The 21,117-nt window shown below is 44.5% G+C and overlaps 1 protein-coding gene across 1 annotated transcript in view; it reads left to right on the plus strand.

Moving 5' to 3' along the window:
- Cilk1 (ciliogenesis associated kinase 1) overlaps positions 1–20,445 on the plus strand; it is a 42,283-nt gene extending 21,838 nt beyond the window's left edge. Inside the window, exons 6-13 of the mRNA XM_087905406.1 lie at positions 793–964; positions 3,036–3,203; positions 5,398–5,712; positions 8,946–9,136; positions 9,252–9,400; positions 12,095–12,223; positions 14,935–15,057; positions 15,919–20,445. Of these exons, the coding sequence (XP_087761532.1) occupies positions 793–964; positions 3,036–3,203; positions 5,398–5,712; positions 8,946–9,136; positions 9,252–9,400; positions 12,095–12,223; positions 14,935–15,057; positions 15,919–16,073 (1,402 nt within the window). The 3' untranslated portion in view covers positions 16,074–20,445. The remainder of the gene's footprint in view (positions 1–792; positions 965–3,035; positions 3,204–5,397; positions 5,713–8,945; positions 9,137–9,251; positions 9,401–12,094; positions 12,224–14,934; positions 15,058–15,918) is intronic.
- The last annotated feature ends 672 nt before the right edge of the window (positions 20,446–21,117 follow it).

Here is a 21,117-nt window from a genome sequence, read left to right on the forward strand (position 1 = left end):
CAGGACAACCAGGCTACACAGAGAAACCCTGTCTTTAAAAAAGAAATCATTAGGTAAATTTTTGCTTTCATCTTTAATAAATGGTAAAATTATATGTATACTACATAATTAATTAAATTAATTTCTTAAATTTTTATGCCTATTTAATATGCCTATATACCTGAGGAGGTATAAAAATTTCTCGTGAAGAAGAGTCACAAATGGAAAAGGTTTAAGAAGGCTTAGAGTAGATCCCAACTTCTATTTCTCTTCTGTCCTTCCTTCCTCCCTCTCTCTCATGTGTGTATAGAGTATATGTATTGTATATGTGTACATAGTACTTACAAGTGGGTGTGGGTGCTCACACTCATGGAGAGGCTAGAGAAGGACATTGAGTGTCTTCCTCTATCACTGTCAGCCTTATTTCCTTGAGACAGGGTCTCTCAGTGAGCTGAAAAGTTCACCTTTTTGACTGGGCCGGGTAGCCAGTAAGTGCATGAAATCCCCTGTCTCTACTCCTGAATGCTGGAGTGACAGGCACATGAAGCCATGCCTGACTTTTTACTTGGGTGCTAGGGATTTGAACTCAGGTCCTCATACTTGCATGCAAGTTTCCTTACCCACTGAGCTATCTCCACAACCCTAAAACTATGATTTTTTTATTATTGGCCATAACAGTTGTCAAGTCCATGTAAGCCCATGTATCACACTGGATTTAGGAAAATATATATACTTTAATTAAGAGTTACTTGTTAATGGATTTACCTTCTGACCAGTAGAAGCAATAGCTAGCTGTTAACTTTTTCTTTTCAGGTATAGGGCTCCAGAAGTACTCCTGAGGTCTACCAACTACAGCTCCCCCATTGATGTCTGGGCAGTGGGCTGCATCATGGCAGAGGTGTACACCCTTCGGCCTCTTTTCCCTGGGGCCAGTGAAATTGACACGATTTTCAAAATTTGCCAAGTGTTGGGAACACCGAAGAAGGTAATGCCATAGACCATGAGCCATAGGCAGCAGCTTCCTGCTCGGCCTCTCCACAGTGCTGCGCAGCACCAACACACAGACTGCTCTAGAGTCTCTCTCTTGACCTTGACCGCACTCCTCTGCCCAGGTCCTCTGGCAGAGCCAGCTTCTCCCCTTCCTTCTGCTTACAGCTGCGGTGTTTGTCATGGATCTCTCTCCTTCCTCTGGGTATCATCTCATCCCTTTACAGAATTTCTCCATTTATGTGGGCATGAAGGCAATCTGCACCCCTGCTTCTCTCCTATACAGCTGTTCAGATCCTTAACATTGTTTGGGGCTTTTCTTCTTGCTCCATCGTCTCTGACTGAAATCCCTTGAAGCTCAGGGCTTACCATTTAACTTGCTTCCTTTCTTCGTGGTCCATTTCTAACTGTGGTCTCATCATGGTCCCTAGAGGGCCAGTCTTGAGACTGAGTGTCATATCACTCTGGAGTTTGTTAGGTTTGAGTTTGGATTTGGATTTTTGAGACGGGTCTCACCATGTAGCCCAGGCTGGCCTGGACTCCACAGAGATCCGCCTGCCTCTGCCTCTGCCTCCTTTTGAAGTGCCGGGAGTAAAGGCCTGCACCACCATGCTCAGCTGAGGCTGTTTGTCTTTGCAGAGTCGGAGCTGGAACTGTGGGCATCATTGTTTGCCCCCTCTCCCGCCCCTCCCCCCGCCCACCTTCCAGGTTTTCCCCTTCAGTTTACCTTTCAGACAGTCTGTAACTAGATTTTCCTTCCTGGTTACAATCTTGAAAGTATTCATTCATTGCCCAGCCCCTCAACTTCTTGCTTCATTGCAGTGCCCAGCCCAGCTCTGTACCCTGGAATGTCCCCATTTCTGTGTCTCGCCTGAGTGAATGTCTCTTTAGTGACCGTCAAGACCCCCTCTTCCTCCATAGGGCTCAGTGGCACTCCTCCTCCTCCCTGCTTCTCCATTCTCCACTGTATCTGTGTTCTTTGCTGTTAATAGATTCGTCTTGTCTCTATCTCCCCAGCTCTCAGTACTATTGCTGTTTCATCTGTCTTTATTTTACCTCTCTATCTCTCTTTCTCTCCTCTCTCCTCTCCATTTTTTTTTTTTTTTTGTGCGTGTGTGTGTGTATCTGTGTGTGGCACTAGGTATCAAATCTAGGGCCTGAAACATGCTAGAAAAAGTTTATCTTTTTTTAAATTGTTTGAATGGGTCATTACTGCCACCCTTTTAATGATAAGGCTCTCAAAGTCCTCTGCTGGCTTCCTTCCTCTTTGTGTTCATATCTACCCCTCTGGTGGCCTTTGTCATTTTTCCTTGCTGTATTTTAAAATAAATGTCCTATTTTTATCTTTTAAGGACAGTGACATTTTTAAGACAAGGATTTATATTGAATTATTTCAGGACACTCAGCATTCACCCAAGAACTGTCTGAGTGGATGGTGTGCATGGTGCCTGCTGGCTCCAGGGAGAGGTCAAAATTCTATCAGGGTATGCGTTACAGAACAGTAGTGTTAGGATGGAGGAGCCTCGAGCCTCTCCGTCCAGATTTCCCACCGTTCGCTCCAGCCTCCAGGGCCCCAGATGTGAAGCGTGAGAACCGGGGTGTGGAGAGGACAGCTGTGTCTCTGGTAGTCCTCCCGGCGTAAATATTTAGTCATTGGTGATACAGGAACACATGGAGTTTCACAGATCTACCGGGCCAGGAATAGGTATTTTGCTTTACTTTATTTTATTTGGTCCTCCCCCTCAAAGATACTATGCTAGCAATTTTCCAAAACCCGTGTGTCAGGGCGCACAGCAGGGAAAATGCTATGGACTTCAATCCCCTGTCCTCCCAAGGTGGACAGTCTTCTGTAAAGGTTGTAAAACAAGCTGAGCTGGTGGCAAGTCACTGTCTCTCCCGCTGTCTCTCAGATTTCATGCTCTGTAGTCTGTGTTAGGGGAGCTGAGCCTCACCATCAACACCTGCCTAGTGGAGTCACGCGACCATCGCCTCTGGTTCCGGGCACTCGTGAAGACTCCTAACCCCAGTCACTGCACCGACTCAGCAGCGTTTCCTGTCTTTTCCTGCAGACTGACTGGCCTGAAGGCTACCAGCTGTCGAGTGCTATGAATTTCCTCTGGCCCCAGTGCATACCCAATAACTTAAAGACTCTGATTCCAAATGCTAGCAGTGAAGCCATTCAGCTCCTGAGAGACCTGCTGCAGTGGGATCCCAAGAAACGACCGACCGCTAGTCAGGTTTGCCTGGTTTGTTCTGTTTGAAGTGTTGCCTAGGAAAACTGCACCTCACACTGGGTATTTCAGTGAATTGCATGGCAAGATTTCATTTGGTAACATGACTGAAAATACTGGAGGGATGTAAAGTAATCTGAAACTTGTTGGAAATAATTAAAATAGTTAAGATTAAACAGTCTTATTTGCTTTGAACATTAACATTGGTATCTGATACAACATATATCACAATGTGTAATATATATGTAATCTGCAAACGAAAATAAGTATAGAATTGTCAGCAGGGCTTGGTGGCACACACCTTTAGTCCCAGTTCTCAGGAGGCAGAGACAGGCACATCTCTGAGTTCAAAGCCAGTTTGGTCAACAAGAGGAGTTCCAGGACAGCCAGGGCTACACAGAGAAACTCTGTCTCGAAACAAAAAAAAAAAAAAAAACAACAAATGAAGATAAACGTAAAATTGTCAAGGAATAAAGAATGGCTCAGAAAAGAAGTGTGTATATGTCTGTCTGTCTGTCTTCGAAGGTATTTTAAAAGTGTTCTCTATGAGTTCAGATTGCCCTGTAGTTTGGTGACGAGCCAGCACTGACTGTTGAAAGGTAGCTTACCAAACCCAGCTCCCTCGTGTACAGACAGCAGAGACAGAACGGCCGGCAGACACAGCTAGGCAAGTAACTGCAGCTGGCCTTTTTATGTACTCTGTACATGCCATGGTATGTTTCATGTGATTTCTACCTAATGAAGACTCCATGCAGTAAATAGTTTTGTTTTCCCTTCTGTAGGTAAGAAAATTAAATCTTAGAAAGTGAGAATGATTTTCCCTACTCACTTATTCAGTAACTGGTACAGATAGTGCAGCTGCCTAGAATCCAGGTGACAGGGCTTCTGAATGTCTTTCCACCTACTTTCCCCTGAGCTACACTGCTAAATTACGAAATGTACCCAAAAGAGCCAAGGTAGCCCTTGTCCCTCACCTGCCGCCTGCAAGCCTGGTTTTGCATTAGTTCTGTTTGAGCCTTTGTCAGCTTGGCTCATGAACAATTAATCCCATCAAATACCAGCTCTGACCAGAGAAGATGATCTGTAAGCCTTTATCGTAGAAGCGGCGGAGCTGTCGGAAGAAGATGCCCGTGTGGAGGTCGAATCTGTGGTAGCTGGAGAAGTAATAGCTGGGGATAGCAAAAGGGGTGGGAAGTTCTTTCCTGACGTCCTAAAGAGGCAGCCACAGCCTAGTGCCAGCAGCCTCTGGCTGATCAGACACGATTAGAAAAGCCATGCACTTCTGATGGTAAAATTCACAAATGGTTTTAGGGCAGCAAGGAAAATTTCTGATGAGCCACTTTATTTCCTATAAAATACCTATAAAATATTAAGTTAAACAAATCACAAGAAAACTCATATAACTAAAACCAATGGAGGAATGGTATCAGAAAAGCTAAAAATGCCCCCATATCAGATCAGACTTTCAAAAGTGCCAGGGGCTGCAAAGTATTCTTTCTAGTTACATGCCATAGTCCAGGCCTTTGAGGCTGCACTTAACACACACTAATTATAGATGTTTATGATCCAGACTCATTAAGAAAATATTGTTATTTTCAGTGTTTCCATTAACAAATCCAGAGACTACAAATAGAATTTCATAAAGAATTGTAAGCTTCTGCACATTAAGGTTTATGCGTTGGTTAACCGGGAACTCAATTATCGATCAACTGGCAGCCAACCCTTGTCTTCTGGGAAGGTCTGAGTGTGTCCTGTGTTGTACTCTTGGTGCAGCCTGGGTATGGCAGAGATACCTCCTGCCTGCTTTGCTGTTCTTGTTGTTGGTTAGCTGGTTTTGAGACAAGATCTTATATATATAATCCAGCCTGAACTTTCTGTTTGACCAAGTCTAGCCTTTAACTTCTGATCCTCCTGCCTCCGCTTTCCTGAGTGCTAGGATTATGGGCATGTCCCACCATTCCCAGATTCATACCATCTGCTTTATCCAAATAATTTTAAGTATTGCAACGAATATGTAAATTTTATATTAACTCAGATACAGAAAGACAGAAGGGGGTTACCAATACAGTATATTATTTTATAGCAGGTTGGGGCTAAGAGCCTGTAGTGAACTGGCCACATGAGCTATAGTCCATTGGTCCTGATGGTGTTTACTGTCCCTTCTGGACTTTTCCTTCTAATACCTCATTTATCATTCCAGGCACTTCGATATCCTTACTTCCAGATTGGACACCCACTGGGCGGCATCACACGGGATTCAGGAAAACCACAGAAAGATGTCCAAGACAAGACAGCCCCACCTCCTCACATCAAGCCAGCCCCTCCTGCCCAGCCCCCACCCAAGGCACAAACACTGATTTCTTCACGACCAAACCAAACCAATCAGCCCCCTCAGCATTTTGTGTACCCCTACAAAGGTGAAACTTCCAGGACAGATCATCAGCTCAGCCATCTTCAGGAGGGCAAGCCAAGCCCAACATTCTTCCCATCCCTCCACAACAAGACTCTTCAGCCAGTGAGTGTCATGTGTTCACAAAGAAACTGTAGTCTCAGTTAATTCTCTTCTGGATACAAATATTGTGTGAAATATTTTCCTTTTCGGTGCATGAAATCTTATACTTGTATTTCCCCAGTACCATGGCATTGTGAGAAGGCCCTTAATAGAAAGTCTGAATTCAGTTTCTGGCTTTTCCATTAACAGTACCGTTCTGTATTAGGTCTTTTGCTGTTGCTCTGGTAAACACCATGACAAAGGTGACTTAGAGAAGGGGTTTATTTGGGTGAATGTTTCCAGAGCCCATGACAGCAGAACAAAGGCATGACAGTAGGGGCAGGAGGCTGAGGGCTTACATCTTGAGCTGCAGATACCAAGCAAAAAGAGCACGCTGGGATGGTGCATGACTTTAAAACCACAAAGCCCACCCCAGTGACATACTCCCTCCAGCCAGGGCACGTGACCTAACCCTACCCAAACAGCACCACCAACTGAAGACCAAGTACACAAACATCTGAGCCTATGGTCGTTCTAATTCAAACCATCACACACTCCTGCTAGTAACTGGAGTAATGATAGCAAGCTGGACTCTATAACCAGATTTCTGTTCTTCAACAGCTTGGTACCCTTAAGCAAATTACCTGGCTTCAGTGCTCCATATATCTCACCTGTTAAATAGAAACAATTATAATGTTCACCTAAAGTAAATGTTTTGAGGCCTGAATTTGTTAATACTTGAGAAGAATTTAGAATAGTACCTAGTATATAATATCAAAATATATATAGTGCTAACATGTTTTATGTCAGATTGATATGTAACATGAGGGCTGACTTGTTGGGGTTTATGTCCTGCCCAGTTCCCCACAGCCAGCAAGCCCCAAAGAAAATCACACACACATCTCCATAAGTTATAAAACTGATTGGCCCATTAGCTCAGGCTACTTATTAGCTCTTGTAGCTTATATTAACCCATTATTCTTACCTATGTTAGCCACATGGCTCAGTACCTTTCTCAGCCGGGCAGATTGCATCTTGCTTTTTCCGTGGTCTGGGCAGGATTGGGGAGGGAACTTCCTACTTCCCAGAATACTCCTGTTCTCATTGCCCCACCTCTACTTTCTGTCTGGTTGACCCACCTATACTTCCTGGCCAACCAGCATTTATTTAAAACATGATTGACAGAATACAGACAATTCTCCCACACCGTTGATACAAGCTAGAGTTAGTTGAGAAGAGGGATCCTCAAGTGAGAAAATGTCCCCCATTATATTGGCCTGTGGCCAAGCCTGTGGTATATTCTTTTAATTAGTGGTTGATGTGGGTGACATATAGTAGTCCCACCATTGTTGATTCTGGATGTATAAGAAAGAGTGGGGAGCAAGACTTGAGGAACAAGACAGTTGCCATGGCTTCTGTTCCTTTTCCTGCCTCCAGGTGCCTCCCCTGCTTGAGCTCTTGCCCTGACTTCCCTCAGAGATGAATTGGAAAATGAAATAAGCCATTTCCTCCATAGCGTGCTTTTGGTCACGATGTTTTCTCACAGCTATAGAAACCCTAACTAATATGTCAGTAAGCACTGGGCACTGTTGTTCGTTCCCACGGAGTCAGTTTCTTCATCTGAGGAAGAAGATCTTAATTTATATCCCCTCTCCCAGACCAGTTTGACAATGGAAGGTCCTAATACCTGTAATGAAAATCCTAAGGAACTGAAATCATTCTTCTGTCTGTAGACTGTTTTATATTATTATTATGAATTGATGTCAATGCTGGGCTGCTAAGTGAGCACAAATCTTTGTTCAGCTGATTTTTAAATAAACAGTGTGTGCTGGATCAGTAGAATGACAACCTGCCAAAGGGCTGGAGTTACCCTTTGCTTCACAATGCTGTCACGTCTCACACCCTATACCTTCATGCACAAGAGGGCCCTCTTCTGGACAACTGTCCACCAGAACAATGTGTATGTCCCAGGGCTTGTGGGCATCCATCTCTTGGTACTTTACTCCTTCTCAAGACTGGGAAGTGACCTGTTTGGAAATCCCGTTGTACTAATTCTGTACATCAAAGATTTTATCAGAGATAATTCCCAGGCTACTGAAAAGCCATCGCTTGCATCGTTAGATATAATACAGCAGGATGACCAAGATTTACAATAATCGCTTGTCTGTTATAACAAAGGCCCAAGTTAGAATTTAGCCATCTTTCTAATATGTCAGAAGAATTGTATGCCCTATGGTGGTTTGCTTTGTCAGCCTGACGCAATGTAGACCCATCCAGAGACCAAGTCTAGTGAGGAATTGTCTCAATTAGGTTAGCCTTTGGGCATGCTTAGGAGGGAATCTTTTTTTCTTAAGATTTATTTTCATTATGTAAAAGTGTGTGTGTGTCTGTGTATGTCTGTGTGTGTGTGGTGTGTGCATGCTCCGAGGTCAGAAGTGTTGAATTCTCTGGTGAATTACGGTCATGATTACAAGGTGTCTGATGTGGGTGCTAAGAGCTGAACTCCAGTCCTCTGCAGGAGCAGCATGTGCTTAGAGCCGCAGCACCACCTCCCCAGCCCAAGGGCTTTCCTAACTGGGTGCACTGAGGTGGGAAGCCCCACCCTCGATGTGCACAGCACCAGTCCACGGCTAGGCACTGGCCTTTATGCATGGAGAGCGTGAACTGAGCATGAGCACACATGTATTCGTTCATTGCTGTCTACTCTTGACCATGGATGTTAACGGGACTGTTGCCTCGGGTTCCTGTCATCTCAGCTTCCTCGCCAGGACAGACCGGAACATGGAATTGCTCTGCTCTGTCACAGCATCAGGAGGATACTAGGGATACTTTATTATATCTTCCTTCTTACATTCTTGTTCCATGTAACTTTGTGAACTTTTGTTTACAAAAGGAAAAATGAAAAACTGTGGTTGGTGCAGGATGAGTTAGAGGCAGGCAGTGTGGGTCTGCACTTTCCACAGGTGCCCCTGCAGATGAATGAGGCCTGGTGGGTACTCCAGGTCCTTCCTGCTGTAACAAAGGAAATGCAGAATAGAAATTGAACATGGGCTGAGGTTACGGCTCAGGGTAATATACAGCACCTAGCTATAATGTACAAGCTGCGGATTCCGTCCCCAGCATGCACACAGACAGACAGACACACATACACACACACACACACACATACACACTCACACTCTCAAGCAAACGCACAGTTTATTGGTAGATGAACCCCGTTAATGTTGGTTTTTCTTTTCCTTCTTCTTTATACACAGAAAACTCTAGCTGGCCTGGAACACAAGAATGGCGAAATCAAGCCAAAGAGCAGGAGAAGATGGGGTCTCATTTCCAGGTCCACCAAGGGCTCCGATGAATGGGCCGACTTGGATGACTTAGATTTCAGTCCCTCTCTCACCAGGATAGATGTGAAAAACAAGAAGAGACAGAGTGATGACACCCTCTGCAGGCAAGTGTCTTACAGCCTTGTGAGCAGGCTGACTCGGATCTGGGGTCACCAGGATCTCTCTGATGATGTGTCATGGCTTCTGTCTCCTGACTTAAGCCACACTCTCTTGATTCAGGTTTGAAAGCGTTTTGGACCTGAAGCCATCAGAGCCGGTGGGCACAGGAACCAGTGTCTCGACCCAGGCTTCCTCCCAGAGGAGAGACACGCCAACCCAGCGCTCTGCAGCGAAGCAGCACTACTTGAAGCACTCTCGCTACTTGCCTGGTAACCGAGAGGGTGCCCGCGCCTGGCCTCTGGTCACCAATACCAGTCTTTGTCCCCGGGATCGCATGTGTTTATAGATTCTCTTCCAGAGAATTTTTTGAGATAAGAGAATCCTTGAAAGTTCTTAATTGGAGGACTAGAGTATGCAGTTAGGAGCCTGCAGGCTGCAGCTGTCACCTGGGTGAGAGGCACAGAAGCCGGTCTGGGAGTACAGTCCTGATGCATTAAAGTGTTCCCCTGTGGTTGGGAGTATGGGGAATCCAGGCCGGCTATCGGGGTTTTGACATTGCGGTCCTAGACGTCTAGACTGATAGTTCCCGGGGTGACAAGTGTGGAGGGATCCAGGCGGAAGGAGGGTGGTAAAGGGTGGGTGAGCCTCAGCTCTAAAGAGCAACTGCAGAGCCTGGCATCAGCAAGGACATGGAGCATGGCAGAGGTTTGTCCTGAGGTCAGCTTCAAGGCTACTCTCTTCTGTCCTGGGTGGCCTTGCGTGGGAAGAAGCAGTATTAATGAGGCTTGTTGGCACAGTGAAGTCAGCAGCAGCTAACATCGAGGGTGGTCCAGGCCACTTGAGAAGGTGGAGCCTCAGGCAACAGACACAGAAAGAAACTGAGGGCTGCAGAGCATGGGGTGGGGGTGGGGAATGGAGAGAACTTGAGTGATAAGAAGTCATCTGGGCAGAGGGCAAATGAGAATGTTTAGGAGTCCTGAAGGAGTCCTCCTGAGGGAGAGCACCAGAAAGTCAAGACGTGGACAGATCTGTTAGTTGAGGCCTAAGAAAACTTCTCAGACTACTCTCAAATGAGACAACCCACTCCATGCAAAGATGGCCTCTTCCCTTTGCCTCTGTCAGATGACATCATCATCAGTTTCTAGAGGGTTTTGTACCACAGAAATTTCGTGTGTTCTATATTTTATTTTTGAAATTTCATATAAGATTTATTTTACATTTCAAATGATCTTTACTGTGTCTGATCAAGACATCTAACATCATGTCACAGGTTACACATAAATAGCAAGAAACACACTAGGGTGGCTGTAAGTGTCTTAGTCAGTGTGCTACTGCTGTGAAAAGACACCATGACTGTTAAAAATGCTACAAGATCCCCCGTGGCAGTAGGCAGCGGGCCCACAGAGCAGGGCTGGTCCTAGCGAGCCCGGGGGTGTGAGCAGGCGGAGGGTAGAAGGCACATGGACAGACATATCATACAGAATAGAATTGGATATTTATTACTTGAGGGGGGAAGGAGAAGAGAACGAGAGAGACAGAGAAGAGAAAGTGGGAAAGAGGGAGCGCTTGCCCAAAAGGGGAACAATGAGAATCAAGATGGAGAGAGGAGGTCAGGGGTCGCCGGGAGTGGGCGTGGCTTGTCTCTTAAAGTGACAATTAACCATAACAGTGACCACAGCAGCTCTTATAAAGGAAAACATTTAGTTGGGACTGGCTTGCAGTTTAGTCTGTTGTCAGCATGGTGGCACCCAGACAGACATGGTGCTAGAGAAGGAACTGGGAGAGTTCTTCATCCAGATCCACAGGCAGGAGGAAGAAAGGGGCACTGGACCTGGCTTGAGCTTTTGAAATCAAAGCCCACCCCCAGTGACACTTCCTCCAACAAAATCACCTCTTAATCCCTCTCAAGTAGCATTAGTCCCAAATGACCAAGCAGTCAAATATATGAGCCTACGGGGCCATTCCTCTTCAAACCACCACAGCAAGGGTGCAGTGGGACCCCCAAACTGGACCACTCCATGGGTAGAAGGAACCGTTTATCTGGGGAAATTCAAATCTGCTGTGACTATCTATTGGAAGTCAGAAAGACTAGCCAGTTTTAAGGGGAGCAGGTAGCTGCGGGTGGGAGAGGCATGCAAGCCAAAATAACCTGGGAGCTAGTCTGGGGACTCTGATATGTATTACAGTGTGTGTTAGTAGGGAACTAGGCACCCATTACTGGAGGTTGTCTTCTGTAGTGGGAGATAAGGAAATATTGGCTCTTCCTGATAAACAGAATCCCACTTCACATGTGTCCAAGGAATGCTGATTTGGGGCTTTTGTTATCTACCTGCAATCCTTCTGTTTACCTAGTCAGAGTCCAGCCTGACCTGAGCCAGACTGTAATCTACCTCACTGTCAGCTGTTATGCCACCGGGGGTGGGGCTGCTTTGGACCTAACAGTGACAAAGTATCCACTCTCTTATGGAGTTACTATTATTTGTTTTTATGGCAATAACAACAAAAATGTACACTTTTAGGAAAGCTTTCATATGTAGTTGAGTTTTGTTACCTGTGGTCCTCAGGTAATTGGCTTTTAGAGCCGTGCCGAGATAGCAGATCCAACTCTGGTCTCAGACTGTCACTTTCACATTCCTTCTGTTTGTCCCTGTGCCCCCTGGCAACAACTGTAGGCTTGGTTTTTAGGGTTTTAGGTTTTGTTTTGTTTTGTCAATTATCTCTATGTATTTATTTTATAATCTCTATATTTTTAAAATTTTTTTTTTTAGATTCCCCATGTGAGTGAGATCATGCAATCTTTTTCTTTGTGTGTCAGCTTGTTTCCTGTGGGCTAACGTCTATGTCACAGCAGATGGCAAGACCCCGTTCTTTTTAGGGCCGACTAATATTTCATTGTGAGATGTACCACTGCTTCTGTCTGTCTGGTTTATTTTGCATTTTAAGTTCATTTTCTTCTCTACTAGGAATAAATCTAAGAAATGGCGTCCTTCCGAATCCAGGCAAGGACTTTCCTCCATCAAACCCATGGTCCAGTTCTGGTTTGTCTGGGAAATCTTCAGGAACAGTTTCGGTAGTGAGCAAAATAACTTCAGGTAAGTAATGGTTCTCTGGATGCTGCAGGGCTGAGGGAAGGGCACATCGAGAACTGTGAGATGAGGCCTTCCTGGTCTAAAACACGGGCCTCTCTTGGGCTTCTCTTCTCTTCTCTTGTTCCCTTTCTGGACAGTAGCCCTCGGGGTTCAGCTCCCACAGCTTTCTGTCCTCCAGGGAGATGGGAAGCAGAGCAGTCCCTGACCCAGGGGAAAACCAAAAACAAGTTTAAAAACTTAGCAAATTTGACCCTGGTGTGCTTTGGGCACCGGGCCCTAAGGTCAATGTTGGTTTGGTCTTCTCTGAGCCAACTGGACTTTCCGACTGGTAAGCCTGCCCTTCCCACAGCATCGGAATCCCTTCTGATTGGAAGATGGACAGGTTATTAGCACCCACCCCCTGTTTGCATATTAAAAAATAAAGTCCTCCATACTGATTAGCCAGGTGCAATTTCCCCATGCTGTTTCCGAGCCCTTGCTGAGAGCTAGCTCCTCTTCCACAGCACCTAGTAGACACCTAACCCTCCCCACTCCCCTTCTTCCATTAGATTCCACTTAGGAATACAGTGTCCAGGTTCCCATCATGCCACCTAAGAACACACTCAAGGCCCAGAGTCTACCTAAGTCCTCCCTCCCACACACCACCCCATTCCCCCACTGCCCTGCACTGCCATGCACCACCCCACACCATACACTACTGTGTCCATGTTGGTGTGCACACAGGCACCAGGTCCTCTGCTGGAATCAGCATTTTAGATGAAGGGTGCACCATCTTGGGCTTTAAAGATCTTGTCAGATTGCTCCCCAGCTAGGTGAAGGAGTTGTGCCTCCTTGGTGACATTTGGTACCCAAGACTAAAGTGAGTCTTGATCTGATGTAAAATGGTATCCTGTGTCTAAACTTGTATGTCTTTAAGAATAAAGTTTGTTCTTCGTGTGTTGGAAGGAGGCCACTTGTTCTTCCCGGCCACCCAGCTAGCTTAGACTGGAAATAATCACACAGAAACTGTATTAATCAAAACACTGCTTGGCCCATTAGCTCTAGTTTCTTATTGGCTAATTCTTACATCTTAATTTAACCCATTTCTATTAATCTGTATATCACCATGAGGCCATGGCCTACCAGCAAAGTTTCAGCACGTCTATCTCCGGCAGTGGCTCCATAGCGTCTCTCTAACTCCACCTTCCTTCTCCCATGCTATAGGCCAAGCCAGTTCTTTATCCATTAACCAATAAAAGCAACATATAGACAGAAGGACATTCCACACCACTCATGTTTATTGATTTTCCCCCCTCAGGGGGCAGTGAAGACTTGCTCAAATTCTCCTCTCATTTTTCTTCCTATCTCCTTATTAACCAGTACTGCACAATGACTATATCTGACCAACCTTATAGGTACACCCCAGGACGTGTTCCCACTCTGCCTTAAGCAATTATTGAATGCCTTTTTTGCTGTCAAGACAAAGCAACTGTACCATTAGCACTTCCTCACAGGTGCAACTTGTGTCTGTTCAGTGGCCAGTAATATCATTCTCCATCATCCCTGCATGCTTTTAAGTCATGATGGTCAGTATTAGAAACACTCATTCTTCTGTCTGTGTTAGCTGGTTACCTGCTATTTCACGTTATACCATTAACCTCCTGGGATACAGAAGAGGGCAGCTTGTGGTCCGCCCTCACCCCACTCTCAGATGGAAATGATATACATGAGCTGATGGTACACACCTACAATCCCAGCAGTTGGGAACCTAAGGCAGGAAGACTGCCCGTGTGGGGCCAGCCTGGGCTCTTGTAGTGAGACTTTACGTCAGAAAAGAGAGGGACAGGGAATGAGGGAAAGAGTAATGGCAGGTAGACATAACCGATGAATTTTTAGGACATTTTTATTAGGGGCCAATGCTATGGCTCGGCAGCTAATGGTTCTTGCTGTGCAAGCCTGGAGCCCTGAGTTCAATTCCTGGAACCTATGTCAAGGTGGAAGGAGAGAACTAACCCCGCCGGTGTCCACGTGCTCGCCATGGCATTCATACAGCCACACACAGCATACAGACACAATAATAATAAATTTAAATATATATGTATATATCTGTTTGTTCAAGACAGGGTTTCTCTGTGTAACAGCTCTGGCTGTCCTAGAACTCACTTTGTAGACCAGGCTGGCCTCAAACTCACAGAGATCCACGCGCCTCTGTCTCCCAAGTGTTGGGACTAAAGGCGTGTACAGTTTAAAAATATTTTTATTGTTGGTTAGTTTTTCTAATTATCAACAGGATATTTGGTATATATATATCCTAAACAAATAAGATTACCTATGTGTACGATCAGTTAAGTGAATTATGTTCAACTGTACTTTATATATAACTGACATAAAGGATATCCTATAGGATGGGGTAGAAAAAGTTTCAGAACAGGCTAAACCAATTCTTTGGAAAACAACATGGAAATTATCCAATAGGTTCCTTGTTTAGTTTAACAGCCACCTGCATAGATGCTATGTCAGGGAAGGCGCTTCTGTGCCGGGGCTGGCCTCTCTGACTGTGGGATGGTGGATTGTGTGGGGCTGGCCTCTCTGACTGTAGTATAGTGGATCGCGTTCTCAGAACTCTCCTCGTTCTTTTTTTTTTTTCTTTCCCAAAAAGTTAAAAATAAACTGTTGTGCACTCTGGTGTCACTGAGTGTGTCTCTGTAGTAATGACTTTCCTTTCCACACTTCAGTTGGCTCAGGCTCCACGAGTTCCAGCGGACTGACTGGAGGTTACATCCCTTCCTTCCTGAAAAAAGAAATCGGTTCTGTTATGCAGAGGGTACACCTGGCGCCCCTGGCCGACCCCTCCCCTGGTGAGTTACGTTTCCAAACATCTGTGACGTCATTCAGTAGTTACCTAACAGCTGTTATGCAGAAACAGTGTGGACAGAAGGAGGCAGGCAGCGCTCCCTGCCCGTCTATAGATCACGTGTGCAATGAATAAATGTAAATATATATTTACATTTGCTTTTACATTACATAAATGTGTGTGTATGTATAATTATATATACTAAAGTCCTATGTTCATAAGTGCTAAGGAAAAAGCCAAAGACGGGGAGGAGGTCAGTGGACCAGCACTCCAGCACTGTGACTGGCATGGGATTCCTAAGTAGACAGGCTTTTGAGCATCTCAAGCTTAGCAAATCCAGGGAACAGTGGAGAGGCCAAAATACAGGCTGCACAGGGGCAAGAAAGAGACAGGGGGAGTAGCAGAGGAAGTCAGGGATGATAGAGCCGGGAGAATGAGCCCCTGTAGAAAGCACTGAGCGTATTGTCATTGGCTGATGTTGGGATCAGCAGGAGGTTCTGTGTGGACCGCCATTTGCACAGGTGCCCTCCAGCTGGTAGTTGCCAGCAGAGTAAATGGGAGCAATGTTAGACGCAGGAGCCATAGCTTAGGCCAGGGTTGTTAACGGCTGATAACAATTCACCAGCTTCTGAGTCCACAGGGGACCGAGGGCCAACAGGATTTTCTGACAGATTGTAGATGAGAGAAAAGGAGTGGCCAAAAGTAGCACTGGGATTCTGACTAGACGAGTCTTCTTTGGAAGATTTCTTGTTGCCTGCAGGAGGCAGACTAATGTTCCTCCTGGATGTCCCAGACATCTGTCCTGTGCCGCGCTTTCCTGCTTGGGTCCCACGTGGGTCAGTTCAGCGTTTCTCTTCCATTGCAGGCTATTCTTCCCTGAAGGCCATGAGACCTCACCCGGGGCGGCCTTTTTTTCACACCCAGCCTAGGAGCACTCCTGGGTTGATTCCACGACCTCCAGCCGCCCAGCCTGTGCACGGCAGGATAGACTGGTCTTCCAAGTACCCATCCCGTCGGTGACTGTCTCGGCCGGGAGGCCATTCTCACTCAGCCCCCGTGGTACCTGCAGAACCGAACCGCGTGCTGGTGTGAAAGCGCTCGCGCTTACAGCTGTTCTGAACTAACACATTTCAATATTTCTTTTAAATGTTTTTTTAAAAAATATTGATTTGACTGCAATACCCTCTTTTGTATAAAATTATTTTATTCTAAAACTGGGTCTCATTATTTTCTTAAACAACAACATTTTGTATATATGGATTATGTTTTAGCACTTTATACAGTCAACTTTGTAATGAACTTTTTAAAGATTAAGTAATTTTTGTTTGTTGTTCCACATAATATTTTATACAGATTTTGAAATATATGATACTGATGCAGTATTGTGACACGGTGCAGTTTAATGCTGTACGATAAGGGATTATTTACTCAATATATTCGAATATTGTGAAGTGGCTGCATTTAAATGTGGCTCATTTGGCCCTTTCGGCTTTCTTGGACTGATCTTAGGAAAGCGGCCCATCTCCTGTTTTTCTTAACAGCACTTATTGGTTGTTCTGGGGGCGGAAATTGTTTTGTTGTTGTTATTGTTCTGGGACATGGTCTTATGTAACCAGGCTTACCAACCACTCATGGGTAGCTGAAGATCACATGAGCTTCTGATCTTCCTGCCTCTAGCTTCCTGAGTGCTGCCGTGCTTGGTTTTAACCCAGGGCTTTGTACATGCCTAACAGCCCCAATCCACCATCCTTATACTACCCTTCTCCTCTACGCCGTCACAGAACAGAGAAGTTTTTGAAATTTTATAGCACTCATAAATACGGTTGCAAATATTCAGATAAAAAACCAAGCATAATCATGCTAAACTATCACATTTCTGCTTTTTTTTTTTTTTTTTTTTTTTTTTTGGACTGACAAGGTTGCTTTCCATTGGTTAAAATCCCCACTGGCCTCCAGTTTCACACCTGGGGATGAGGGTGAAGGGAGGGGTTGGGCAGGGACAGCGAGGGAGATGGCAGTAACTGTGATCACCAGGCATTGTTCAGGTGTGCTTTCCTTGCTCGGTGGGGCCTACCAGCCAGGACTTACACAGCACAGCACTGCCAGCAAGCCTTCCTCACCCACAGCAGACTAAAGATGCAGAAAACATCACTTAGCTAAAAGTCAGCCGAGCCACGGAGGCAGGGTGGGGAGGTTGCAGCCCATTGCAGCTGTCTACACCTACCTCCCTAGAGCCAGAGAGGAGGCTCCCTCCCACCCCTGGGGTCCATGCTTTTTTCCATGTTTAAAAACTCTGGGTTTAGATGACTCAGCCACTCCAGTTCCAAGGGATCCGATGCCCTCTTCTGGCCTCTGGAGGCACTGGCGTGAGTGTAAATACCCACCCCAACACAAACACACATACAATCTTCATAAAATCTTGTTCAAATCCCTTAAAAGGGAAGCTTTTTTATGTCAAATGTACCTTTTTATTATAATTTTTCATTGTTTTATTGTAAAAAGTTCCTAACATATGTCAATGCAATCAATTAAACTTTTATCCCTGCCAAGATGAATGACCAAAAGAGCCAAGTGTCTTCTATGTAGCCCTGGCTGTCCTGGAACTCACTCTGTGGACCAGGCTGGCCTCAAACTCACAGAGATCCGCCTGCCTCTGCCTCCTGAGTGCTGGGATTAAAGGCGTGCACTAACATGCCATTTCATTTTTTAACTGAGAATGAATGTTACGTCCAGCTCTCTGAACCCGACGAGAGGCAGCTCCTAAACTATCCAATCAACTTCTCAGGACAATTTTAGGAGTGGGAAGGACTTGGGGGGGAGAATTTCAACTTACCTGAGAAGTCAAAACTGCGACGATGTCATGTCCAGACTGTGCCACATCTCAACCCCTACCTTGCGTGGTCTCTTTCAAGGGTGAGACTTCTGTTGGACAGGCTATTCCATTGAGAGGAATGTTTACAGCAATCCTACAAGTGACGAAGCTAGTTTGAAGACAGAACAATGTGGAGGATCCCTGTTCTTCCATCTCTGTGTTGCACATCTGCCTCCACTTGTGGTTACCTGACAAAAGGAAGGGTCACCGCCAATAAGTGCAATAGCAATCCCCAATGGTGTGTTAATTCATGTTCTCCCAGGGCCCAAATGACTCTTTTGATTACAGTTTCCAAAATACAGCAAAGTAAACCATATGCAATGATCGTTTCTAGAGGTTGAAATGGTAGGGTAAGGTAAATGCAGACATTCCTGTATGGTCCAACCAAATAAATGGGTTAATGTTAACTTTGATGTATTAGTAATGACTTCCAGTGGGCTCTGTCTGCCCTAAAATCAGAAAGTAATTGATGTTTTGGAGAATCTGACTCAAAAACACACTTGACCAAGCACTTTGATCGTGAGGGGCATAAAGAAGGCACATAGTGGGCATGGGTTTGATGGGGATGTTTTTCCCTGTCAGCAAGCCAGCAGCAAAGCTTTAGAAGATGTAGAAGCAAGCACAACTTGAAACCAATTCGTTTCTGTATTATATTCAAAACCAACAAACTGTGTGTTCAGGCATGAGTCCTTTACTATGAGGCTAATATTTATTTTCTCTTTTCTATATTATATATAAAAAGATAATCTCAAATCCTGCTCAGTTAGCTAGAAAGTTGCCTCTAAATTGTAGATACCACTTAGATATACAAATAAATCATTAATACCACATTCTCTGTAATCTAGCTATTGTTAACTAAGGTCATTACATTCCTTTTTAATTGACAAAATCCTAGCTACCTGGTTATGGAACATTAAAATTGTTTTCCTAATGCTTTGTGGGCCCTGCCTTCGCTTTCCTTCCTTTACTAAGCAAACAGCTTCCCTTGAGGAGTTAAATATACTCGTTTACATGAAAGAAGCAGCTAGTAGCTAAGAAAATTAGGTGACAAAAAAAAACAAGTTCTAAAGAACTATCAAAAGACCTCAGAAGTCCTTCTCCCTCATCAAAATGGGTAAAGGAGAAATTATATACAAGCTGTGTACTATAGAAGGAAGTGGACCTCTTTAAACGCTAATCGCCAAGTTTGCCTGCTGCATGTGTTTTTAGCTATTGTGGAATTATGCAATGTAAAGCAAACACTGACAGGAGTGAGGAGTTAGGCTGCACGTAGCCATGACTAGATCTCATTTACAATCACATGGCTTTGGGGGGTTCAGGAGAGTGGTTCAAGGTGGAGCACCCACTGCTCTTCCAAAGAACCCAGGTTAGATTTCCCAGCACAAACAAGGTGGCTCACAAGCATCTCTGACTCTCTTTTGGCCTGAGGGCATCAGGTCAGGCATGCACATGTGCAGAGTTATGAATGCAGATGAAACACCCATAGAGATAAAATTTAAATTACACTGCATTAAATCAAATGCTTTTTAAATAAAAGAGATTTATTATTTAAACAAAGCAAAAACACCAAAACCAGCTTTCTGGCAAGTCAGAAAATGGTTCAGAGTGGCTCATTTGGGGCCAGTTTTGGTGCTGAGGTGCCAGGGTTTGCCTCACAGAGACAAGGGAAACTTCATTTGCATAAAAGCCACTGTTAATCGTGTTTTCTTTACTATAAGTCCCATGAGTGTAGAAAACTGATCCTAAAACAATGTTTCACACATAGTGCTTATCTTAGGACCACATACATGTAAGAATGTCACTGTCACGTTCTAGAAATATGAAGACCTGAATACATAAAGCCAAAGTGTGTCAAAGAAAGACTTTCACTTTCAATTCCAGTATAAGTACGGTTGGAGTTAATGGCACCATATTGTCCTATAAAGTCCCATTTCCATAACATCAAGCCATTGCTTTGTGCCATTAGGGTATGGGGGTGTGGGTGTGACACAGATTCTTTCAACTGTATGACCAGAAGCAATATGTTCATAAGAAAACATTAGACGTGCTCATTGTTTTACGTTTTAATCATACTGTAGCGATGTGTTTATTTAATATATGTGGGTAGGTATTTTTTAGGATTGTTCTTACAATTTCCAATCAAATGTACTGTATGTTTGTATTAATTTATTGGGATGACCGGCTCGTGTAAATTATCAAGACAAAAATAGGGTCTTGTGTCGTCTTAATTGGTGTTGGTTTTTCCTTGAATACTGATAATGTGACTTTAACACCTCCTGGATGAAGCCTCTGATCTCCCACATTCTCAGTACAGAATGGGGTTTAGCTCATTTGTACTATAAAGTAATTTTGACTATAAAGTGATCTTCCCTTAACTAGAAGGCAAAGCACAGGAAGTAAAGAGAGACCCTTATAAAACAAAATGTTACTTTTTGAATGGTTTATCCGAAGTTGTTTGATGGTGTTAACATTACATATGGAAACTTCTCCTCCAAATAAAGCTACAATTTAAGAAAAATAGATTTGAGTGTTTTGATTCTTTTTTGTACGTTTCACTAGCCAGTAACTGAGAGGAAAATGCTGTTAACTGTTGTTGCTTTTGCTGTTGCTTGGTTTAGTCTGGTTTGGGTTCTCCAAACCAAGTTTCTGGCTGTCCTGAAACTCATGCTGTAGACCAGGCTGGCCTCAAATTCACAGAGATCCACTTTCCTCTACCTCCTGAGTGCTGGGATTAAAGGCCTGCATTCCAGACAGCATCATCATGGGTCCCAAACTGACCTCTAATTCAGAGACCTCCTTGCCTCTGCCTCCCAAGTGCCACCACATCCGGCTAGAGGCTGTCTTTTAGACAACTCAGTTTGTCTGAAAGCAGCTCTTAGTGGGCGTTACTGGGGTGGGAGGGGCTTAGTGTATTTGGTTGGTTTTAGGGACTTCTAGAAACCTTGTTTACTTCTGAACTTAATGAACTTCTTTGCAGAATAGAATATTTCACCTTCCCCTTTAATATCCTGTGTCATAAGCAGTTGAAAGATGAAAGGTTCTATCTCAAAGGAAATTTTTACACAACAAAAATATAAACAAAGACAAAAATGATTGATATGTCTCTTTACAGTCCAAGGGATGAAACTCCGTGAAATTACCTGCGCAAGTGAGAAGGAAACCCAGAACACGCAAACCCACTTAGGAGTTTAC

This window comes from Myodes glareolus, chromosome 4, assembly GCF_982192425.1.
Source record: "Myodes glareolus chromosome 4, mMyoGla1.1, whole genome shotgun sequence".
Classification (NCBI taxonomy): Eukaryota; Metazoa; Chordata; class Mammalia; order Rodentia; family Cricetidae; genus Myodes; species Myodes glareolus.